Genomic DNA, 22,527 nt, shown 5'->3' on the forward strand with positions numbered 1-22,527 from the left:
AAGAATCACTTTAAAATGTTTTGTTCTACATAAATGCAAAACAGAAACAGACTCACAGACATAGAATACAAACTTGTGGTTGCCAAGGGGGCACGGGGTGGGAAGGGACAGGCTGGGATTTCAAAATGTAGAATAGATAAACGAGATTATACTGTATAGCACAGGGAAATGTATATAAGATCCTGTGGTAGCTCACAGGGAAAAAAATGCGACAATGAATATATGTATGTTCATGTGTACCTGAAAAATTGTGCTCTACACTGGAATTTGACAACGTTGTAAAATGACTATAACTCAATAAAAAAAGTTTAAAAAAATAAATGTTTTGTTCTAGACAGAATGTGCAGTGCCTCATGGTCCTCAGGGTCACTCCTGAAAAGCATTCTTTTAATGCTTTCAAAATTTGTAAATATCACCCAACAAATGGGCGATCTTCCCAGCACCTCCCAAGGGCCCCGCATTCCAGTATCAACTTTAAAATACTAAAACTACCGTTTTTTCCTGGAGATCATCATTCTAAGTGAAGTAAGCCAGAAAGAGAAAGAAAAATAGCAATATGCTATCACTCATGTGGAATCTTAAAAAGAAAAAAAGGGAAAAGGACACTAGGAACTCATCTACAAATCAGAAACAGACTCGCAGACAATCTTAGAGTTACTGGGGGAAAGGGGGCGGGAGGGGATAAACTTGGGAGTTTGAGATTTGCGAATGTTAGCCACGACATATAAAAACAGATGATAAAGCAAATTTGTTCTGTTGAGCACAGGGACTATACTCAATATCTTGTAATAACCCTCATGAAAACAAAATTTGAACGTGAACATACATATGTATATATATGACTGGGACAGTTGTGCTGTTCGCCAGAAATTGACACATTGTAACTGACTACTCCAATTTAAAAAAAAAAAAACACTTTACCACGTTTCATCGTCTGTGATGAAAACCGTTACGACGATGATCATTTACATTTAAGTTTTAACGTGATCATCACTTCAGTTTTGCGCCCACGGGCCCAGGAGTACACTGTACTACACTGTTCTCAGAAAACCTCTTACCTTCAGAGGAGAAAGTTCTATTACCTCGATGTGAACATTAAGTAGAGACTTTTACAAATAAACTAACCACCTGTTAGTCTGGCAGAGATCACAGAAACGTGTGTGCAGTACCTTTGTCATCTTGTCGGCGTTGGCCATCGCCACTCAACGAACAAAGCCTAGTAAGTTTAAGACCCAGGACCGCAGTTGGGAAGTAAGTTCCATGTATTGAGGTCCTCCACGCCCTCAGTTCTGCAGACGCCGGGGCTGCTCGCACGTGTCACTCTCTGACATCGCCCCACGGAGCAGGGGATGGTTCATCCAGTCCGACAGACCGGAAACTGGTCGGCCAACCTGCCTGGATCTCTGCAAATAAGCTAAGACGCCAGTGCCAGCGGGCCTTCTGTAAACTAAGTGTAGCTAAACCAGTTTTCTGCGAGGAAGGAATCTTCACTCAGCTTTTGGGCCAAATTATTGTCTTTTAAAATGTGCGATTCTTGGTCTTCAGTGTAAAGGTGTCCCCGGTTCTTGCTTTCTGTCCTGGGCAAGGCCTCCGGGGGTAGGGGTGGGGCGGTGTCCCTCTCGACAGACTCCCGTCAGGGTTGCCCAAGGGGAGACACTGCAACCCTGGACGCCACACCCTGACCAGCGGCACCAGCGGTGTCAGCGCTGTGGACAGCGGCCTCCTGGGCTGGCAGGGCGGGGGGTCACTGGGAGGAGGATTCCTGGATCCTGGGTCGTGAGGGTGAGCGTCATGAGGATGGAGGGTACTGGGGCGGGGGGTTGGGGGGCTCCAGGCTGTGGAGGTCACCAGGGCAGAGGTTGCTGGGTGGGCGAGGGTCACCATGGTGGGTGCCACCAGGGCGAGCGACTCTCCCATGAGGGCTGAGGAGGAGCTGGGGGCATCACACGGGCAACGTCGGGGCCAGGATCCCAAAGAGGGCCGCGCCGCCATCACACCCGACCCCTGCCCCGGTGCAGACCTGCCGCCTGCCCTCACTGTGGCTGCTGCAGCTCTGGCCACAACAGCCTTCGGGATATTGCGTGCACATCCAGGCGCACAGGCACGGGCTGTGCCTTCCTACTCCTACACCTGGAGGGCTTGCGGCCCAGGTTACACAGCTCGACTTTGTTCTTGACAGCGTCACGCCAGCACCACTGGCGGCAGGTGTGCTGACTTGTCCAGGAAAACGGGAGCTTTGAAGGCTAGTTTGCTTTGGAACGTGGACGGTGCAGACCGTGGGCAGAGCAAGGGAGAGCTGCCAACCAGAGCCTGTGGTGGAGGAGGTCCCCTCTTCCCCCAGGGCCCCAGGATCACAGCCTGTCTGGAGAGTGGAGAGGGTGCTGGCAGGGCTACCACGGAACCTGGTTAGAGCCGAGAGAAACCTAAGTGAGACCTGGAAGCTGGTCACGTCGGACGGCCTGTGGGAGAGCCCGCAGGGCAGGTTTCACGTTCACCTGAATTTAGATGCCCCCACACGCCAGGGGTGGGGGCCACGTGGCCTCACCGCAGGGTCACTTCCCCTGAGCGACTCAGCCCTGACTAGGATGCACAGAAATACAGCCTCGTGGCCAGATAAGCCCACCCCTAGGCCTGCCGCCACGTGTACAGCTGACAGCGATGTGACCGCAGGGTCACAGCCACGGATCGGCGCTCTGAAAACGCACAACCTCCCCGCCGAGAACAGTCGCGAAGAAAGAATGCATGACTGAGCGTGGACGCCAGAGGCAGCTGCTTCCTGACCGTCAACCGCCTTGGGAGGGGCGACCTCGGAGGGAAGGAGTCTTGAGCGGGAGGGCGCCGGACCCTGTCACATGGCTGGGCGGGCACCTGAGTCCAGACCCTCAGGGCCACGCCCCCAGCCGGGTCCCGAGCGCAGGCGGTGCGCACAGGGCCCGAGCGCAGCCCAGCCGAGGGCCGCGACGCGGAGCCCCGAGCTGCAGGCCCGGGCCCCTGCGCCCCCCGCTTCCGCGCTGGGGAGGAAGACAGCAAAACTAACCACGGATTCCCTGTGCTCTCCCTGTGTCGCGTCCATTCTTTATAAATAGTAGGGGGGTGGCTTGTAAGCAGGAGCTTTTTTTTTCCCAACAAAAGGAAAAGGACTTTGCTGACAGAGAAGTCAGAGTCACGCGGGGACCGGGCAGCAGCGGTGGCACCTAGGCTAGACGCCCGGGTCTTTCCTCCTCCCCGGCCGGTGGGCGTGGCCTCCGGGCGGGCGTGGTCTCTGCAGCGAGGGCCGCTGATTTCGCGGGAAACCCTCCAGTTCCTCCCACTGCGCGGGGAGCAGCAGAGACACCTCTGCCTCCAACACCACTTGTTTCCCTCGTGCTGCGTCCTGTTTTCTCTTCATGCAAATGAAATAAATACAAACCAGCACCTTCTTTCAACGTGAACACTAGTTTTCCATGAAAGACAAAAAAGAGCTTATAAAAAGGTCAATTTATTCACCTTTTGTTTGGCGGAGTATCAGTGCCCTTTAAAACCCTACTGTTCAAGTACAAATGGTCATGTTTACAAAGTATTTACAGATCCAGTCTTCCTCGTTTATACCTTAGAACGTGACAGCTGTCCGGTTACAACGGCCGACAGAACACCAGGAAGACGGGAAGGGAGCCTCGGCCCCGGGAGGAGTCGGACGTGACGCGCGCACAAGCCAACCTCCCGCCCACGGGTCCTCGAAGACTGGCCTCCGTGGGACAAACATCTCTGAATCACAGAAAACCCAGGTGACCGCCTCCACGGTGGCCAGTTTCAGGCTGACGGTGTCTTGGCTGCAGTCCTTCTGTTTTATGAGCCGCAGATTCCCCCAGCCGTCACCACGGGACTGGGGAGGGGCCCAGTAGGTAGGGTCCCGCTAGGTAACGTGCGATTCTGCTAACGAGAATAATCTGAGAAAGCCCCGACAACCACTTCCTAAACTCACACTTAATTCTTAAATATGGACAGTTTAACTTTTAAAACAAAAGGCCAAGAGAACAGCACACTGGGAGGAGGGCCCTTACTTAAACGACACTATCGAAGGCTACAAGGGCAGTGGTGACGTCTAGATGTTACTGCGGGATACAAGTAAACTATTTTCGGTTCCATTTTTCTGCGTTAGGGAATCACTGGAGAAAACAATTCTTTCACTCACATAATACGATAGAGCAGGAGCCCCACAATGCAAATATTCAGAACCCCCAGCTCTGTTCTCTTAGAAAGCTTTTGAGAGAGGTTCCTAAACTCCTTTCTAGGGCTCTAGGTTAACGGAGGACTTCTTCCCGGGCACCCACGTCTAGGACAGTCTGCAAGTGCACTCGCGTCTCCCCATCGTCTGAAGAGAGAGGCATCAGCACCCACGAACGGCAAGAGGGAAAGCAGCGGGGTGCCCAGGTGAAAATACGCTGCAGAAAGGGCTCCTTTGTAGTTCTGCACATTTGAGGATTAAAACAAAAAGAGTAGGAACTTGCCTTGGTGCCCAGAGAGCCGTCCCGCACGCCGGGCCTTCCCACGGCGGCACGCGCCCAACCACAATGGGCAAGTTAGGAAGCCCACTGCAGTGCTCTGTTCTGATGTGTTCAATTAACCAGAATGTTAAGTCCTTTCCTCTTCTAACACCTGATTTTTACTTTTATCCAAATTTCTCACCGAGAACTCAGAAATGAGATGCCCAGTTGGCTTCACTAAGACATCAACCACCACACAGACTGACGAGAAACAAAAACCACGGGACAGAACCCTTTCCTTAGCGTCTGTTCAAGTGATGTGATGAGGGAGGAAACAGACTGACTAAAATTAAGAATTTAAATTTAAAGTCTCTCAGTATGTCGGAACCGACCCTTACTACACGCAGACCTAACATAACCTGACCTCCCGGACCGAAATCGTCCAGAGGCATGGAGACAGCGCAGGGGGTGGGCGGAAACTTCCCGGTAAGCAAGCATCACCGGCCAGCGAAGTCCACACAGCAGCTTGTCACCCGGCCGCAGCGACAACAGAAACACAGCCGCAAACCCAGGTTCTCCCCTGTGCCCGCAGCCCCAGACGGCCGGGCGGCTCTCCACTTCCTCCACTCAGAACCGGCGGCAGCCCGCCCACCCACGGGAGGGCCTGGCAGGCAGGAAGCCCGAGTCCGGGTGAGGAGTTATCAGGCCCACTGTCGTGGGTAATACTGCGCAGGCTCGCACACGAGCCACCCGCACAAGGAGGCGCCTCACTCCCGCGGGTCACGGAAGCAAAGGGGCGGGACAGGCAGGCCCGCTCTTGCCGAGTGTCCACCTCGCCGCCCGCGGCAGCGCCCCTCGACGGAACAGCGCTCACCCGGCCCGAACCACCCCCAGACGGGAGCCTCATGAAGCAGCTCTGGAGCTGCCTCAGAGCACAAGGTCCACACACAAGTGCATCCGAGATCCGGGAAACACGGTGGGTGCGCGGGGACGGGGAGCCGGCCCAGGTTCTGCCCGCCCGCCCAGCAACAGGTCACTCTGGGGACGCCAGGCCAGCTGCTCTTGGGGATGAAGATTCAAATGCAGGTCATTCTCCTTCGTGGGGCCATGTCACGAAGGTGCTTCAATGCCTATCAGCACTGAGTATCTCCTTTAAAAGTCCAAACAAGCCACATCTTACGCGGGAAGAAGCCACGTTGATTTTCTCTGATCTGAGATGATCTGCCTCCGTCAGTTTCTCCTCTCCGGGGACCGTGACGCATTTTCGATTCGGTATAAAGAACCAAGCAGAGGCAGACGCTGTCAAAGACCACATTTTAGCTTCACAAAGTCCATTTTATGACTCACTGCACGTTCCAGATGGCTACTTGCGATGTGCAGAACTGTGCACTAACAGCAATTCTACATGGCTTTCAAGGCCCAGCACTGTTGCTCTGGAGGAGAAAGTAAAACGTAAAACAATCTAGGAAAAGTTGTCACTGTCACTTTCAGTCACATAACCCCGGAAAGGGGACGCTGGCGGAGGACCAGTGCTACAGCTGCCGGACCTCTCGGGTAACGCGGTCCCACGGTTCAGTAAGCAAAATCGAACCCGTCCTGGCTGGCCGGCGGGACACGCGGGGGCCGCCCGGAGCCGCCCCGCCTGCCTTCCCGACTAGGGGCAGGGAGGTTTGGTGGGCGTCTTCAGCCGGACGGCAGGGACTCTCATCTGGAGCTTGGGCTGCTGGCCGGGGCTCTCGGAGCTGGCTGGCACCTGGGCCGGGGTGGGCACCCCGGGGGTCTGCAGCTGGGCCGCCGTGGTCACCACCTGCTGCTGCAGGAGCTTCTGCTGGACCACCTGCGCCGTCGCCGTCACCGCGGGGATCATCTGGACCTGCTGTCCGGCTGCCGACGCCTGGGTGAGGGTCACGGTCTGCGGGGAAGCCTGATCCAAAACAGAAACACGTGGCCTAGAAAACGCAGCTCAAGTGATGTGCCTCACATGACAAATTAAACATTCCTGGGGTTGGGGGACGAGTTTCAGAAACTTCACTGGCGTAAATGCCTCTGTGAAATGTAAAAACTGCCGATGTCTCAAAATACGACCTCTGGTTTCCAACCAAACAAAAGTATAAAACTAAACTATTGTTGCTTTTACACTAAAAGCAGATGCCTCTGGGAGAAGGCCCAGGCTGGCGTCTGGGGACTGGCTGGGGGGCGTGGGGTCAGTTTTTAACACTATATGGTTTCTTGAAATCTATATGCCAGTGTGATTTTGAACAAATTAAATTTTTTTTTTTTTAAACAGAAGTGCTGGGGATTGAACCCAGGACCTCGGGTATGCTAAGCACACGCTTTATAAATTATGTTAAAGCACTACTTTTACACACAGTCACATTTCGGAGAAGCAAGTAAAATGGTAAGAAGCTGGAAGCCACGCTGCCCCCGGGGCACTTCCACTCCTAGACCCACAGTTGCTGCGAGCACCGTTTCCTCTCTCCGTCTTCCTAGAACGAAGGTGAGGGGCCTCGGCCGAGAGGACACACCTGAGATGAGCGACTGAAGGCACCCCTGCAGCTCACATGACACTGTCTGTGCACATCTGCTTGGTTTTTTTTCTTGCTAGTCTAAGGATATCAAGTGTTTTCCCCAAAGTTACTTTTTTTCTGTATTGTGAAAATCAAAAGTGATTTTCTAATAACTCAGATTTGACTCCCTCTGGCTGGACACCCAGAACTGTCTGTGGGGACTTCCCGAGAGCCACAAGAGCCTGGGTCCTACCTGCTGGGGAGCGGAGGCCGCCTGCTGGATGCCGGCCACGGGCGTTTGCTGCTGCATGACTTGAGGAAGTTTCGCGACCTTTGACAAAACAGAAGAAAAGCCAAATGTGGAATTCAAAATACTTCTCGGTTCTTAACACCAAAAAAACCCAAATAAACCAGGGTCAGGTGACACAAAGGAGCTCCTCTCAAGATGCGCTGCCCAGAGCACAGGAGGGCCGGTCAGTCCACCTTCACGCCGAACAGCAACCGCCTTCCTGACCCGTAATCACACGTAATTGGAAGCTTATCTTTGGCCTCATGTTTCAGATCGTCACCATTTTTCTTTCAAAAACTACTCGAAGTTGACATGAGAGAATTAAATTGAAGAGGGAGTGAGATATTTCAGCAGCTCATCTTCAAGTCCAGTGGCGGGCGTTCCAGGAGGCGCCCCCACCGTGAACTGGCTCAGACCAATACCAAGGCTCGGCCCTCGTTCGCAGGTGTGCCAAAATGTTCAAGTTGTTATTGTATCATTTTTCTACGTTTTTCTTCATCATGATTGAGATCTTCCCCCTTAGAAAGCAAAACTTCCCACCCTATGGTCACTTTTTGTAAACAAGCATACATCGCTGCCTTGATGTGATAAGAGGCCACTGTGTCCCCTTGGGGCTGCGGGGGCACCGGCTCACAGAAGGTGCTGGAGGCCACGAAACCACCCCCCACCCCGGGTCTACTAATTGTTAGAACAGGGATGAAAATAAAGTCTTGCCCAAGATAACTTGGAGAACATGTGAAATTGTATTATGTAAATGACAAGCTCTGAGTAAACTAAGTTCTCATTATGGGAACTGAGGTTAATCAGAAGGCATTTACTAGTTTATTGTAACTTAAAATCCTGTAAACCGGATTCACTGAGGCGAGCAGAACACTTGGCTGAGCCCTGTGTGTTCCTCTGATGGGAAGCAGACACCACCGCAGGCTCAAGGGCCACACCTGAGATTGGCAGCCACTGAAAACGCTGAGACACCACAGGTAAGACTAAGGTGACATCTTCAGTGCATCGATAACTTGCATGAGTACAGAGCTCTGGGCTCCAAACCCTGAGCAACGGCAGGGACCCGGGCCATGAGGAGGGCGCCCCACGTGCTGCGCGGGAGCCTTGCACTGGGGTTCACAGCCCCCCAGGGCGGCAGACAAGAGACCAAGGAGCAGCTAAGGGGAGGGCCATGCGATGCCCCTCGCAGCTGTGATCCTGTCACTCAAAGGTCTGCGAGAAAGTTGCCTGCCTCGGGCCAGGGCCAGGCAGGGCAGGAGGAGACCTGGGCTGACAGATACCAAAGCTGACGTGGTCCCCAGAGTGCCCATGGGAGCCCAGCAGAAGCAAGAACCCACCTTCAACCCAGACCTCAGAGCCTTGCCACAAACAGAACTTCAAGGAAAGCCAGCTCACGAGAAAACAACTACGACAAAGCCAAAACCCCCAGAGGTCCTGAAGCAAGAACAGTAGAAAAAAGTAAAATCAGATGCATCATGACTTCAAACAGGAATTACCAGGCACACACAAAGCAGTGTGCCGCTCTCTGCAGCCTGAAAACGCGGGTAGGAACGAGGAACTGCAGACACAAAGCAGATTTGAGATAAAGACAAACAGAACGTCTAAGAATAAAACATTTATAATCACCAGAATCAAAATTCCATGGACAAGCTTAACAGTAGACTAGACCTAACCAAAGAGAACGCAGGGGCGTGGGCTGGAGGACATTACTCAGGTGCAGCAGAGACACGGCAAGGGAAACGGATAAGCCTGGACACGCGGAAGGCGGCATCTGAAGACGCAGCAGCTGGTCACTTCCTAACAATGAGAGAAGCCAATGCCCAGATTCCAGAAGATCAGCAAACCCGGCTGGAGCGCCCCGGGGCTGACAAGGCACCAGAGACAAAGGGCAGACGTCAAAAGGCAAGAGGGAGGAAGACGACTGTTGAGGCAGCAGCAGGCGGCAAACAGCTGGCGTCTCACCCACCAGGTAAGCAGGATGGGACGCGGCGGGGCTGCTAACATGCGGAGGAGGTAAAGGTCTAACAGAATCAGCACCTTTCAGGAGCAGGGGTGAGACACACAAGCATTTTCAACACTACAGGAAATTCCGAAGGATGTACCTCAAACAGAAGAAAAGTAGTTTTACGTACAAAGTGACGATGAAATGGGACAGGAGGGTACGGCATGGTCACAGCAGCTGTGGGCCAAGGGGCCGGGGAAGGGGCGGGCGGCAGACCAGGGGCCGGGAGCCGCGTGCGCTCCGCTTGGCAGAGAAACTCTGCACCTGCGCTTACAGGACAGGAAGAAACATGTAATTTTCAAAGCAGCAGAGAAGGGAAGAACAGAACGACAAATACCTGAGCGGCGTTAAGGGAAGGCAGGAAAGGACGGAAAGCAAGTAGAAGAAGCCGAAACCCAAACAGGACGGGAGCTACAGGATGCTGTGCTGGGCGCCCCCACAAGGGTGAGCCAACGGGTCAAGTGAGACCAGAACCAAGGCCCCGGATGCCAGCGACAGCCGCCACCTTCCAGCCGCCTCTGTGAAGAGCGAGAGTCAGGGACGCGGACCAGAGACGCAAAGGCAGGGGACGCGCAGGGAAGTCTCACAAGGGCCGCCGAGGTCTCTGTGTGGGCAACACAGGCTGGGGACCAGACATTACTCAAAATAATAAAAGTTTTCATTTACGCGTAGCTCATAATAAAGTATCTCACATAAGAAGGGAAACAGACAAAGCCACAGCCAGGCCGAGACAGGCTGATGTGCCGTCTCGACAGCTGCCCGAACAGGTTGGCGGGCGCAGCAGCACCGAGAAGGTGACCCAGAGGGGACAAGACAACCGCAAGGCCATGCCAGCCCCGCCGCAAGGTCACGCCAGCCCATCACCACAGGCCCCTGACGGCTGGGTCTGGAGTGCGGGGCAGAGAGTGGAGGCCCACGGGGCTGGCCTGGTCGGACTTCCTGCGCTGGAGAGGGGCTCAGGTGCCTGGGCTCACGCCTTGGGGACCCGTTCAGAGGCAGCTCGGATTAAACTGAGCAGGGAGGGCAACCAGCTGCGACCTGGGCCTGGACTCGTGGGCACCGGGCCAGGCTGCAGCCAGGAGACAGGGGAGCCCTGCCTGGGAGGGCGCAGACAGAGGGTTTGTGAACAGACAGACCCCACAGCAAAAGGAACGCCACCCTGCAGCAAACCAGACAGAAAAGGGAGTTTCCTGGTGTGCCGAAGGGCGACTTAAAAACCCGACCCTGCAGAATGGCCCGGGGAAGGGGTGTGGGGCAGCGGCCTGTCTGCGCCGTCACGCGCCCGCAGGCCTCCCGGCACAGCGAGACAGAGCGGAGAAGAGAAGGAGGAGGGGGAAGCCGCTGGCCACCAGGACCCACAGGCAGTGCCATCAACCCGGAGCGACGCGGAGGAGCCCGCGGACAACTGGTGGCGGGATGCGAACATCAGAGTACGAGAGAGACAGACGGAAACAGGCCCCTCAGGGAGAGCAGCAGAAATGCCGACTGCCCAGGAGTAACTCCAACACACGCCATCAGGTCTTTGTGGAAAAGATAAGAAAACTTAATGAAAGGGCATTAAAGACAAACGAAACACCAAACGATGTATCATGTTGGTGACTGTGAAGTCACGACTCTGAAAACGTCGACGCCCCCTAAACTGATCTACAGACTCAATGCGACTCTAACAGAAACCCCAACGGCTCTGACTGTGGCGTGCAGACTTAAGAGGGGACTCAGAATCAAGACTGAAGTGCAGAGAGCCCGGAAAGCAGGACGTTCCCGACAGGAGGAGGAGAGCTGCCGAGTCCCTTCACGTCGCCGGCATGACGAAGACAGCAGTGACCAGAGGCCGCGGCGCAGGAGGGAAGCCCCATGCAGGACAGGTGTGGCTCACGCCCGTCACACCGAGAGTCAGAGGACGGGAGACTCCTTAACAAGCAGTGTGAGAAAAACCAGGCATTCAAATGGAAAATTTAACTGAACTATTTCTGTATTATCTGCAAAAACCAATTCCAGGCAGGTTGAAGAGCTAAATGCGAACAAAAAGTTATAAAGGTTTTAGACGATGACACAGGGAAACGCCACCATGACCTTGGGAAGAACTTCTTAAGCCAGACACTTAAAAAAGCACTCTTCAGAAACAAAAAGTGATGAATTCCAACGCCCTCAAGCTAAGGACCTCTGCATGTCCAGACACCACACAGTGAGCGAGAAGAAAAGCCACAGACTAGGGGACACGCAGCATACAGACCTGAAGGTGCGCACCTGGGACGGACGCGGCGCTGGGCCAGCATTGCCCAGGCCGTCCCAAGAGGCACGGCTCTGCTGCGGGGGGCACGTGCGCACCCCCCCCAACTGGCTGGGGGCCGCGGGCAGTGCCGGGAGGACCAGCCAGGAGCAGAGCACGGGCGCCCCGCCAAAGCAGAGGGACGACCACGACCCCGGGAGGAGCACGACCCCGGGAGGAGCCTCGCCAGCACAAGGGCCGCCACCTCAGTGTGACCTCAGCCGGGCCCCCAGGCCACCCTGCAGGCCCCAGCAGCCGCGTGGCAAGGCTGTCAGGCGTCCACGATGCCCTCAAGGGGTGCTAGTCTGCGGCGGCCACCCTCTCTGCTCCCCGCCCAGCGGCCGCATGTCTGCGTGCCTGCCTCCCACCCCCCCCACCCCGCTCTGGCTCACCTGGATCTGCGTCTGCACCTGCTGAGCCCCTGCCAGCTTCTGGGCCTGGGAGATGGGCGTGGTGAGAAACTGGGTTTTAAGGGCTGGCTGGGCGGCATAGGTGACCTTCTGCGCTTGGCCCTGAGCAGCGATCTGCTGGGCGGTGATCTGTGGGGAGAGAGAGAGACCCCTCCTCAGAGACGCAGGCATCCGCCGTGGGACCCGCCGGCTCCCTACCGCCCTCTACCCTCTCCCAGGCCTTGCGGCCCCCCACCAAAGTGCTGCCTCTGCCAGGCCCCCCCGCAGCCGGGGTCGGCGCTCCGCCCCCTGCAGGCACCTGGTCTGCTCACCATGGGGGTGAGTGAACGCCACACGTACATCTCGAATCACATTTTAAGAACTCACCTCGTGCCCCAAAACAGCACGAAGACTAACAAACCTACTTGCACGGTCTCTGCACGTTTAACCTAATTCCTAGTTCCTCCGCCAGGAGAGTCAAACACTGCTCAGAAAGCCACGCACACGTGGGGCCTGCACAGGGGTTTACAAAGCCACTGCACGTACGGAAATTCTTCCACGGCTCCGAAGTTTTATTTCAAGTTACGTGAACGTACAGACAAGCACTTCGGCCAAAGCCCTTCTAGTCCTCTTTCCTCTTTCAGACGTTTGCTGAGCCTCCGCGACACCCAGGCCCCGTTTCTGTCTGCTGTCACAAGTGCTCCCCGCTGCAGAAGTCACCTCACTTCTCTGAGCGTGTTTCCCGAGGCCCGGCCCCAGGGAGAGGCGTGTGCAGCTCCAGCTCAGAGAACAACTCAGGCACGACCCCCGACTCAAGGACCAAGACGGCACCCGCGGTGCGGTGGGCTTTACGCCGCCGGAGGCCAGCCCAGGAGGGCCACACTCCGTGGGCTACCGCTGCTCTCCCGATCCTTCCGGCCTCTTCCCAATCCCGATTCCACAGCCCCATCCCTCACGGTTCCCGTAGGCCCTCGGGGCTCCGGGCTCCCCGTCTCATTGACCACTGCCTCCCCAAGGCCACAGGTCTCCTCATGTGGGGGCCGACAGTGCGGGAGGGCCGTGCGCTCCACCTCCGCGCCTCCCCCACGCGGCAGCGGCCCGACCCCCACAGTACCTTCTGCTGGACGGCGGCCGGGCCTGGGGCCGCTTGTGGCTGGATGGCCTTCTGCTGCTGGACGGCCTGCTGCTTGAGCTTCAGCAGCTGCTGGACGTGCACGGGCTGGGCCACGACAGTCTGCCCTGCGGACACGCGTCAGGGCGGGCGGACGTCAGGGCGCTCCCCGCCCCCCGCCCCCCCGGTCAGGGCGGACCCCCCCACGTCAGGGCACACAGCCCCGTCAGGGCGGAACCCGTCAGAGCGAATCCCGTCAGGGCGGAACCCGTCAGGCTGTTCAGTCACCAGGCTAAGGACGGGCACTGGGCTCCCCTTCCCTGACTTCTGCACCGAAAGCCTCACTGGAACGATGCTGAGACGAATGGCGCGCCCCTTATGTCTACCAGCTACTTAAAACGTCTCTCAGCTCACAGTCAGATCAAGGTGCGGGGAGTTGAGAACGGTAATGTTAAACTGAGGGACACTGCTGCTAAACTGCACCGTGACACCCCCAGACAGCTGGCGGCCACGCCCACTGGGCGCGGCTGTGGGCAGAGGGGCGCAGGGCGAGCACGTGACACGCACCTGCGGCTTTCTGCGGCTGCCCGATGGCCACGCTGATGCCCGCGACGTTCATGGGCAGGGTCGTGACGCCCGGCGAGGAGACCACGGCTGCGGGCACAGACACCACCGGGGGCTTCGCCAACGCCACCTGCGCCGGCTGGGGCGCCTGCGCCTGCAGCTGCCCCTGCGCCTGCAGCTGTGAAGTGGGAACCCGGGTCTAGACAGGAAAACAAGGGGGAGTCCAGAGACACTCAGGATTCCGCGTCTGCCAACGCGTCACCACAGGAGGTCCAGGGCGAGAGAGTCAGACTGGCCAAGGTGGGCGGTGGCAGTCCGCTGGAGGAGGGCGGCTCACCGCGGGAGGACTCTGGGGCTCCGTCACAACCAGCACACGCAGGGAACGCGGCTCAGCAAGACCTGCGCGCCTCGGGCACGCGGACACTCGGCTGGGGACCCCGCCTCTCCCTCCAGCCCGTGCCCCAGAGTGACCCGGCCACGCCACGTTTCCTCCGCCTCTCAACTCCCATCCCTGCAGCTGCGGCGCCGCTCAGCCCGGGGCCCGCTGGGGCCCACCCACCACCCCACCTCCTGTTACTCAGTTACCATGCAGCTACCTACCACTTGCCTCCCTAAGCTGTCTGTGTAAAAGGAAAATGGAAGTAGATCCATTTTCATATGTACAAAACCCCGAGACTACCTCAGAAAATACACAGAACAGAAGCAGCCGTGAGCCTGCGCAGATGACCTGCAGCCCAGCAGACCGTATCTGTCTCTGACTGTGCAAGTATGTGAAATGGGTCTCTTCCCTTCACAAGAGCCGTGCTTCAGGGCGGCCGACCACCCCACTGCGGCCAGCGGCCGTCTCAGTACTGGGGGCTTACACTGCCTCTGACGTCCCTGACACACCAGTCTGCACGCTCATCACTGTGCTTGCTCTGTTGTTCCTTCAGGATACAACAGGAACAGGACCACGGGGGAAGACGGTGTGCACACTGCAGCTCGACTCCTAGCATCCCCTCCACGGTGGGGAGCCGCTGCCTGTCCAGCAAGACCCCCCCCCCCACCGAGGACCGGGCCTTCCCTGGCCCCGGCCGCCAGCCTGACCACTACTCTTCTCATTTGAACTGGCATTTATTTAATGCAGGAGAAACAAGCTGCTTTAGCAGTTTTATCCACTTCTGTGCCCCCCTCACAGACTAAGCGGAGTGAAGCACACAGGAAGCAGAGCTCGGGCCCAGCCACACATCACGGTGGCATGGTGGGGACTAGCCGCAGCCCTGGGCAAGTTACTTGAGGTTGCTTGCCTCCATTTCTGCACCTGCGAGACGGAGTTAACGTTAAACACCCACTCCTGCCTGTGAGCGGCAGTCAGGTGACAGGCATGGAGCCTAAGGCAACACCTGGCCCCGAGCAGGAACCCCAACATTAGCTGCTGTCGCCGGTGCGCCGGGCACCGGCTGGCCTGATGTGACAGCATCCAGCCCAGAGGACCCTCAACCAACACTCGCCGAGTGTAACCGATCTTCCCAGACACCACTCTCAGCCAACGCTACCCCATCCTTAGACAGCTGTGGAGTCTCAGTGCCTACAAATCACCGCAGTGCCCAAGCCTGGCCGTCGGGCCTCCCTCACCCTGCCCTCCGCTCCAGCCACACAGGCCTCGCCCCCGAGCTCCAGCCCAGCGCCCCGGGTGGCCTTCCCCAGGCCGCACCTCACCCTCCCCTCGGCCCCTGCACCAGCCCTGCTGCCCTCCATGGTCTGGCTCGCTCCCTCCTCCCCCAACTCTCGGGCCACCACCAGCTTTGTGACACGGGGCCCTGGAAAGTACGCAGACGTGAATGTTTCCCATGTGTGGGGTTGCATTCTCTCCAAAGAGAACTCTAGTTCCTGGGGAAGGAGCACGTCTTTACTGGTAACTCCACTGTGACACCTGCATGGGCCTCAGCAGGTAAAACCTCAGGTAAAATATAAGACGACACTGCTCTGGAAAAACAAGCACATCGACCGGAACTTACAAGCCGGGCCACCTGGAGGTTGGCCACGGTGGTGCCCGTGAGCAGGGCGCCGGGCCGCGGCGCCGTGACCGTGGTGAGCTGGGGGCTCTGCTGCTGCGCGGGCTGCGGGGGCTGCACCTGCACTTGTGCCGGCGGCGGCGGCGGCCCTGGGGGGGCCTGCGGCGGGGGCGCCTGCTGGGGCAGCTGCAGCTTCTGCTTCTGCATTTTGATCAGGTGCTCCTGAAACCCAGACAAAGTCACTTTTCATCAACGTTACCTGTGTTCTGGCTTTTAAAATACAAATCTTGGTTTTAAGTTACTGTTCTACCACCCGTTAAATAGCAAAGTAAACAGTGCTAACATACACTGTGCAAACCACCCTCCAGGCCTTCTAACGCTGAAAAGTGATCCTTTATTAGAAGTCAGTGTATCACTGATGAAAACTTGCAAGTGATTCTGACAGATCAGCAAATTCCTTAGCTCTCATCACTTACAAACAGGCCGATTTAAAGCTGTCATGCCATCAAAAAATTTTGTCTTAAAACCGTGGTCCCTCTGGAAATTTTAAAACTTATTATAAGATACACTTCAGTTCTAAATTCTGTATTCTGTCTCCAAATGAGAATTTAATCCATAACCACGTCTTCAAAAGAGGTCAAAACATAAAGATACTAAGACAGTTAAAAAAATAACCTTAAAGAATAAATGTTTTTCTTTAAAGAAAAAAAAAAGGAAGCATACTAAGTTGTTCGTGACTATCAGATCTCTTTTCAAGAGGCTGAAAAGGTAAAGGACTCTGCACCTGGTTTAGGAGAGGGGCAGGAGTAGGGGACCGGGCAAAGGGGTGGCGGCGCTGAGCAGGGCGCCGAAGGCCCTGCTGCCCTGCAGGGGGAGGGCTATGGAAGTGCGGAGGGAAGCAGACCCCTCTGACAGCTCGCCCACAGCTGGGTGCTGCCCACCAGCGATTTCTGCAGCGATGGACACGTGCTCAACCTGGGCTGGCCAATGCAGTCATCACAGCCACCGCGGCCACTGTGCCCTTGAAATGTGGCTGGTGTGACTGAGGGACTGAACGTCTTGTTTGGTTGCACTTCGTGTCTGTGGCACGTGGTCGGTGCCTCGAGGATGGATCTCGCTAGTGCCAGCACGCCCTCCACAGCCCTCCAGCACCCTGGTCCCCTCTGTGACCGACATGGGGCAGGCCCGGGTCAGGTGCTTACTGCGCAGGCCCAACAGCTAGCTGCAACTCTAAAGGTCTTGTTTTTATTACACGTGCTTTTCTGGTTACTTTCTACATTGAGTACTAATGCTTTTCCATTTGTGGCAGGAATATATAGTATTTCCTTTTAAAATGAACTTGTTTCCTTATATAACAGCACAGGGGATACGGAGATCAGGGACACTCAGGAGCATCAGTGCTCAAACGGCTAACTGAGAAACAGTACCACAAATGAACTGTTCCGTAAAGAGGTCAAGTCTCACCACCTCGTCTCTGAAACTGTCAAAGAAGGCCCTTCACCAGCATCTTCTCTGGTCGGGGGAGGCGCCCAGTTCTCTCTGAGCCCACGCTGCCACGCAGACACAGCACAAGAAAGCAAGTGGGACAGTGCACCTGGAAGCCAGGGCGACGGCCTCCGGAGAGCTGACAGCCAGCTGCCCACACTGCCACGACAGCGGCTCCGCGTGGAAAACTGCTCTTACAGACGACAGACCCATGTCCCACATATAGACAATGGCAGTCATGCAGAATACACTCTGGACTACAGAACACAACAAGGCATCATCGCACAGACAGCGTGTTTACAGCTTTCTGGAGGATGCTCACCGGAGTCAACTTGCCTACGGCTTTGATCTGCGCGGGCGACTGGGCCTGGCCCTGCATCTGCGGGACCTGCGCCTGCGAGGCCGCCTGCGGCTGCTGCTGCTGCTGCTGCTGCTGCCGGAGGAGCTGGAAGTGTGCCGGGGTGATGCTTTTTCCGGGAAGCTGGACCCCTGTGGCTGGAAGAGGCTACCGTGAGCCTGCAGGCTGACCCAGCCCACCCCCGCCCACTACGGATGCAAGCGTCAGCCCCACCCTACAGTAAAAGCAGGACAGGCCGCACAGGAAACCAAACTTGCCCTTACCTTGGGACACCTGAGTCACCAGAGACCGGGTCGGGGTCTGCACGGGAGTCAGGCTGGTCGTGACCACAGCCGAGGCCGTCACTGAGGTCACCGCGCGAACGCCCTGAGTTGGTGCCAGAGACACCAGGTCCGACGTGGCCGTGGCTGGGGAGCCAACCGCTCGAGGCTGGGTGTGGACCACCTGGGCGGGCGCGGAGCCTCCGGACGTCTGGAAAAGGCAACAGATATTATCAGGCGGCATCGTGCTGCTCTTCGAGACTTTTACACTCATCGGGTGGATAGAAAGGGCAGCAAACTCTAAATCCAAGAAAACAAAGGGCATTCCAGATGCTGGCCTTTCGACAGTGTGCTAAGAGACAGCTTCATCTGTAAGCTCAAAGCACGTCCCCTGTGCTCCAGAGGGGACAGGTAACCACAGAATGAAATTTCAGGAAACAACGTTCCCATTCCCACTCCAAAACGCTGCCTGTCCCTGTCCTCCTGTGCTCACTCAAAAGACCTCCTGGCCCCAAGGAACATACGAGATTCTTGGCTATCCTCCCAATGCCCAAGTTTGTCCCCCAAAACACACAGTCCCAGGATCCCGGCTTTCCACCGCCATCCCTGAACCCGCCCCCGTCTGCTCCGGGTCCTGGGGCAGCACCAAGGCTTCCTGCGTCCCTCCGAGGTGCAGCGCCCCACCCCAGCCCCACAACCAGTGGACCAACTACCTCTGTCCACCTCTGAAACTGCCCTTAAACGTGACTCTGTCCTCCGCTGGCCCCCTTGGTGCAGACGTCTTCCTGGACTATTCAGTTCGTTTCTGACCTTTTGACATTCCACTGCTTCTGGTTTTAAATCTAAACCCAGCATCTTACTCTGTGATTTCTATTCAATCCATCCGTCCCATGTTTCGGGGGGCGAGGGGAGAGGTAATTAGGTTAATTAATTAACGGAGGCACTGGGGATGGAACCCAGGACCTTGTGCACATTAAGCCCATGCTCCACCACTGAGCTCTGCCCTCTCCTCCATTCCACGTGCCTTTTAATCACCTTTCTTGCTTTCTTTCAGATTTTTTTCTCACCCCACTTTTCCCTAAGTTTAGAAGTTATACTCTATTTTTCTTTGGTGGCTTGTCAAAAATTATACCGAAGCCTAATCAGTAACTTCACACTTCTCCTGAACAATGAAGAGCTTCTGGAACACTCAGCGACTCCCGCTTTCCCAGCTCACGTCACTGCACCGTGTGCTACGCCCACCTCTGCTGACCCCACAGTGAGTGAGTCACTGTTGCTTGTGAAGTCAATTTGCACCTCAACTACGTCACATACTTGTTTCCTCTGCTCTCATTTCACAGACCTTCCATCTGGGAGCACCTGCCTTCTGCCTCCAGTACAGCTGACCCTTGAGCAACACAGGCTTGCGCTGCACGGGTCCACCTGCACGTGGATTTTTCTCAGTCTGTCCTCCAGCGCTACCTGACCTAGGCTGACAGAACCCACAGCGCAGGACCAGGACACCCAGGCTGGCTCTGGGGACGCGAGCGTCCTCAGACCTCGGCAGACCCGGCAGGCTCTGGAATGCGTCCCCGCGGATGCTGAGGGACGACTGTTCATTTAGGAAAGGTCTACAGGTAACCCTCTCAAGTCTTGTTCGAAAATGTTTTTTATTTTACCCTTGTTGTTCAAGGTATTTTCAGAAGATACAGAACCTCTAGCTGGCAGTAGTTTTCTCTTCCTCCAGCAAAAATGTCATCCCCTGGCTCCTGACTTCAGCTCTGCCACCGAGCAGAAAGCTGATGGACTTCTGAAGGCAACCTGCCTTTTCTCTGGCTGCAGCCAAGACCTCCTCATCACTGGCGTCGCGTAGGTGCGGGTGAGCTGGGCTTTGGGCGTGTACGAGTCAGTGCCGTCCATCAGTTCTGGGAACCTCTACGGTCTCTGCTCAACTCTGTCTGGAACTCTGAGTAACCACATGTCACCTCCTCTCACCCCGTCCTCCGCAGCTCTAAATTCTCTCCAGTACCTCCGCCTGCTGTCTCCCCCGGCGCATGCCGAATAACTTCTTGTGATTTACCTTCCAGTTCACTAAGTCTCTCTTCAACTGTGTGGAAACTGATATTAAACCCAATTATAAGATTTATGTTTCAATGTTGGTAACTGTATTTTTCATTTCTTAAAGTTCTCTATGTTGGCTTTTTTTAAAATAGTTTCCTGGTTTTTACAGACATTCTCAAGCGTCTCTTATTTCTTTAAAACAAAAGTATAATGGTTCTATAACCTGCACCCAATAACCCCACTATCTCAAGCCGTAAAGGCCAGCCCACTATCTGCTGTTTCTGCTCGCTCTCCCTCGTGGTGCCGCCTTCCCTTGTGTGCTTGGTTATCTTCTTTCACATGCTGCTCACTACACCTGAAAAGCCACTGCACACACTCCAGCAAGTCCAGGACAAAGGCATACACCTCCAGAAAAATCTGCATGTGATTCTGGCCACCATCCAGGGACACTGCCCATCCAGGATTACATCACTGGATTTGAGGGTTGGGGGCCCTTTGGAGGCAACTTCCGAGCTGCAAACTGACCGAGAGCTGACTTGTGGCTCCAACTTTGCAGGAAGAGTCCCCGACCCCACCTCTGCTCAGCATGAGGGTGTAGGGCAGATGGACTTTCCTTCTGGTTCACCCCTGCCCTCCAACCTCCGCCCATCCAGACCCTGTCTCAAGGTATCCACACCTCCTTTCTCACGTTTCAGCTGGGTGGGTGGGGCCTTGGGCTTGAACAGGAGGCCCCTGTCTGAGAAGGGGAAGTGTACTCTAAGGCAGACACAGCCTCAGTGCACTGTTTACCTCTGGGTTTCTTCTTCCCTTAGATTTTGGCCTAATAATCAGTTACTCTTGGGCAGTTCCTTGAGGCTTTTAAGATGTTTACATTTTTAATCCAATAATTTCAGTTCATTAGGAAAGTGGTATAAATAACTCACCTTAATACCAGAAACAGAAGTCCCTTCCCACACTACTGAAGCAGCTCTAGCCTTTCCTGCCCTAATCTGCTCATCACACGACTTTTCCTAAAACATACCACTGCTCAAAGATTGTCAAGGGCTCCCTATCACATGGTGAACAAAACCCATATTCTCTGGCCTGATCTCCAAGCCCCCAAACAATCTGGCCTCGAGGTCACCAGACCAAGCAGACGGAGCCACTCAAGAGCCTCTGGGAGGCTGTGGGCCCCATCACGCCTCTGCTGATGCGTTCTGTGCTCCATCTGACCAGAACCGCCCACTCTCCCCTGGATATTCCATTCCCTCTCTCGCTGCTGACCCTCTGCTCATACGGCTTGCCATCTTCCTGAGAGCCGTTTCTGTGGCTCATCTCCCTGGTCTGTAGGAGCCCTAGCTGCCTTCCCCGCCTGTCACCTGTGCCTCCTCTGTGCTCCGGCCCTAGGACTGCAGGGGCGCTATGAAGGCATGCCACCAGTTTGATTCCTACTCCTGTCTCCACATCACCAGGGAGAGAATCCTGTCTACAAGAGTTGCTCAAAAAACACACTGTGGATCAACTGCTCTCTTTCAAGTGTATCACCAAAGAAACAGGTCTTTTTCAAACTAAAACATCAAATGCAATTGAGCGTAGTCTGCCACCCTCCCAGAAGCGGCGGCACCGGTCGTACAGAATGACCCTAATGCCACAGGCCTAACAGCTTCTGCTATTTACTGAAGTGGCCGAATCTAAGGCAGTTTATTACAAAGCAGAAAGGAAAATGAATGAATAATCCTAAATCACATCCTAGAAACCGTTTTCATATATATCCCATTGCTTGGATTATTTTAACTTTTAAAGCCTAATATACTGTGTGTAATTTACATACAGAAAAATTCACCTGTTTCGGGTACAGAGTTCTATGAATTACATGGGTACATGGCCAAAGAGCCACCATAATCCAGACACAGAACATATTCTGTTTCCATCTCTACGGCTTTGCCTTCCCCGAATTATTTAACTGGAACCACACACACATGCAGCCTCTGGAAACGGCTGCTAGCCAGCAACCCGCCAGCCTGAGAGCCACCCGAGCTGCCGGACACCGGGTCGTTCCCGTACCTAGTAATGATGAACACAGCCCCTCAACACAGTCACGTCCGGGTTTTTTGTGCAGACATGTGTTTTCGTTCCTCTTGGGGGAAACCCAGGAGTGGGACTGACAGGCTGTACACTAAGTGTATGGTTAACTCTCTCAGAAACGCCCGGGCGGTCTTCCAGACTGGCTGGAGGACTCCAGCTGTCCTGCACCCTCACTGCGCACGGCACCGCCGGCCTTCGGTCTTCCTGCAGGCCGTCCTCGCAGGTGTGTGGTGCTGGTGACTCGGCTGTTACCTCTCCCGAGTGACTACACGCTGCACGCCTTCTCGCGTTTATGTGCCATCCGTGTATGGTCTGTGGCAAAGTAACTGCTCAGACTTTCCATTTCTTACAGTTGTCTGTTTTCTTATTATTGACTGAAGAATCTTTTTTTTTTAAATGAGAGGACCTCTCCCTTTAATGTAGGTGTTTGTTTTTTGGTTTACCTATTAACTTTAATTGGAGGCACTGGGGATGGAACCCAGGACCTCATGTATGCTAAGCACATGCTCTACCACTGGGCTATACCCTCCTCGCTGAAGACTCTTTATATTGGAGAATCTTTATATAATCTGAATACCAATTCTTTATCAGATACATTCTGCAAACATTCCCCATGCTTTTCATTTCTTAATAAGTTTCCAAAAAGCAGAAGTTCTTGATTTGAAGAAGCCTACGTTATTTTTCCCACCACAATTTGCATGCTTTTGGTATCCTAAGAAATCTTTGCCTCTT

General features: G+C 55.2%; 1 protein-coding gene across 21 annotated transcripts in view; it reads right to left on the reverse strand.

Annotated features, from left to right (window-relative positions):
• Positions 1-3,461: 3,461 nt before the first annotated feature.
• Positions 3,462-22,527, reverse strand: part of EP400 (E1A binding protein p400) — a 98,459-nt gene continuing 79,393 nt past the window's right edge. For 17 of the 21 annotated variants that reach the window (XM_032471373.1, XM_032471370.1, XM_032471376.1 and 14 more), the window contains 8 exons: positions 17,695-17,902; positions 17,396-17,568; positions 15,592-15,810; positions 13,598-13,793; positions 13,034-13,158; positions 11,923-12,069; positions 7,224-7,301; positions 3,463-6,387 (listed from right to left, as the gene is read on the reverse strand). In XM_032471373.1, coding sequence (XP_032327264.1) covers positions 6,118-6,387; positions 7,224-7,301; positions 11,923-12,069; positions 13,034-13,158; positions 13,598-13,793; positions 15,592-15,810; positions 17,396-17,568; positions 17,695-17,902 — 1,416 coding nt within the window. In that variant the 3' untranslated portion in view covers positions 3,463-6,117. Of the gene's footprint in view, positions 6,388-7,223; positions 7,302-11,922; positions 12,070-13,033; positions 13,159-13,597; positions 13,794-15,591; positions 15,811-17,395; positions 17,569-17,694; positions 17,903-22,527 lie in introns of all 21 variants that reach the window. The other 4 variants (XM_032471358.1, XM_032471361.1, XM_032471364.1 and 1 more) reach the window with 3 other exon arrangements.

The sequence above is a fragment of the Camelus ferus genome, chromosome 32, assembly GCF_009834535.1.
Source record: "Camelus ferus isolate YT-003-E chromosome 32, BCGSAC_Cfer_1.0, whole genome shotgun sequence".
Taxonomy (NCBI): Eukaryota; Metazoa; Chordata; class Mammalia; order Artiodactyla; family Camelidae; genus Camelus; species Camelus ferus.